The following is a 2,209-nucleotide window of genomic DNA, read 5'->3' as shown; positions in this document are numbered from 1 at the left end:
GTGTTAAATAAAAAAGATAATACCCACTTATTTTTGAATGACAAACTCTGTGTTCAGAGTGTTTTGTGTAGTCATACTGTTTGGGTCTCTAGAATACTGCATACAGTATCGGGACAGTCAAAATCTCTTAATTTGAGGCCAGAGATTGGGTGACGTAACATAAACATTGGTACACATCCATACCTTTACTTTGCAATTTTGTAATAAATTTGCAGCCTTGAGTTATAGAAATTAAGAATATCTGCATCAAAATTCAACGGGTTTGACTCCCCTTTTCCTGGTAGCATGCTGAATTATTTTAACTACCCTTGTCGCCACAATATACTTTGATAACTCTACAAATAGACCTTATTTATCACATTTATAAGTACACATTTGGATACAGTGATTGATAATACGATCAACCGATTTCTGATGTATATAAATATTTCGGTATAATTTCGATTCCCTTGGAGTTTCGATTTCCGGGATGACCAGTAGGGTCTAGGGTATTTTTCGTTGTCTAAAATTATTCAAGAAAATACTTCCTTGTCCAAAGGGTTCTTGCTAGCGTGATTAAATCACCATCAATTTATGTATAGAAGCACAAAACATAGGGAGAAACCTACTGGGCTAGCGTCATCTGTGGTGCAATCGAGCATGTCACGCATCAGCCGTCACGCACACGTCACGTTACGACCTGTCAAACTCGCCACGTAATCAAAATACCGTCACGAAAAATTATGCGGCTATTTACAACAACTCGCGAAAAAAGAGTATAAAACTAGGCAAACAAGCATGCTTATTCAGTTGCCACCAAGAAAAGCTACTGGAAATAACTACCTTGAAGATAGCAGAAGAAGTTCAGAATTTGAGCGAATACTGTTTCGGATTAATTCACGATGGGTTTATTACTGTCAAAAGTGATCACTCTGTTTTCGGAGTTCGGTAACCGTCAGGTTCGGATCGTTATGTTGGGACTAGATGCAGCGGGTAAAACGACAATCCTGTACAAACTAAAACTAAAGGAAACAGTCAGTACTATTCCGACTATCGGCTTCAACGTGGAGACATTGCAGCCAACCAAGAACGTGACTCTCACCATCTGGGATGTCGGCGGCCAGGACAAGATTCGCCCTCTCTGGCGACACTACTTCCAAGGAACAGAGGGGCTCTTATTCGTCGTGGATAGCTCGGATGTACTTCGGATGCCGGAAGCTAAAGAGGAGCTACACGGTGTTTTGGACTCGGACGAGTTTCGTGATGTTCCCGTTGTTGTGGTAGCGAACAAACAAGATTTGCCGAATGCGCTGAAAGCAGGCGAAATGGCCAAGCATCTGGGGCTACTACAGCACAAGAGAAACCCCTGGCATGTACAGGAAGCGTGCGCGACAAATGGAGACGGCTTATACGAGGCCATGGACCATATGGTCAGGATGGTCAAGGATTTTCACAAGAGAACTTCCTAAACATGGAAGACGAACAAATGGAAGAAAAACGGCATTAATTTTAGTTTCTTGGTTGTCCTATGTCAAAAGGAGGTAGAAATGAACTCTAGAAAGGACTTGTCTCTTGTCTCTGGCAGTAAAAAGTCTTAGCTGTCGTATGTAGAAAATGAACTCTAGAAATGAACTCTAGAAAAGACTTGCTTATTGCTGATTAAATTACGAATAAATAATGAACTGACGGACGTTGAAAAAGAAACTTGTACCCGGGATAGCTTACTGGAATTTCTTTTTTATAGTTTTTATCGTTCTCATCGTATAGAAGATATAGAATTCGGCACTTGCGAACATTTTTTGTTAATATTGTAAATATGCCTATTCGCCTATAGTGGTGCACGTTACGTTGTGTGTGTCATGGTTTACAGTAAACATTGAAATTGAAATAAGTAACCTGAGCTGCAAACGGAGGGGTGGTGGGGTTATGGTGCATTGCGCACTGGGGGAGGGAAGGTTATGGTGTATGACTCACTGGGGAGAGGGCAGGTTACGGTGTGTTACGCAGTAGGGGAGGGTAGGTGACGGTGTATGACTCACTGGGGGAGAGGGCAGGTTACGGTGTGTTACGCAGTAGGGGAGGGCAGGTTACGGTGTATTTATGCAGTAGGGGGGGGTAGGTTATGATGTATGACTCACTGGGGGAGAGGGGAGGTTACGGTGTGTTACGCACTAGGGGAGGGTAGGTTACGGTGCATGACTCACTGGGGGAGAGGGGAGGTTACGGTGTG

At 42.9% G+C, this 2,209-nt stretch overlaps 1 protein-coding gene across 1 annotated transcript; it reads left to right on the top strand.

The window, feature by feature from the left end:
* The first annotated feature begins 703 nt into the window (after positions 1–703).
* LOC116619636 (ADP-ribosylation factor) lies at positions 704–1,666 on the top strand. Its single transcript, XM_032384593.2, has one exon. It carries the CDS (start codon positions 882–884, stop codon positions 1,446–1,448), a length of 567 nt encoding a protein of 188 aa, XP_032240484.1. The 5' UTR covers positions 704–881; the 3' UTR covers positions 1,449–1,666.
* Positions 1,667–2,209: the final 543 nt, after the last annotated feature.

This window comes from Nematostella vectensis, chromosome 7, assembly GCF_932526225.1.
Source record: "Nematostella vectensis chromosome 7, jaNemVect1.1, whole genome shotgun sequence".
Taxonomy (NCBI): Eukaryota; Metazoa; Cnidaria; class Anthozoa; order Actiniaria; family Edwardsiidae; genus Nematostella; species Nematostella vectensis.
This window is presented reverse-complemented; position numbering and strand designations above follow the sequence as displayed.

Excerpts from the sequence above, each read along its gene's own strand:
- LOC116619636 (XM_032384593.2), top strand. The coding sequence starts at position 882 with ATGGGTTTATTACTGTCAAAAGTGATCACTCTGTTTTCGGAGTTCGGT.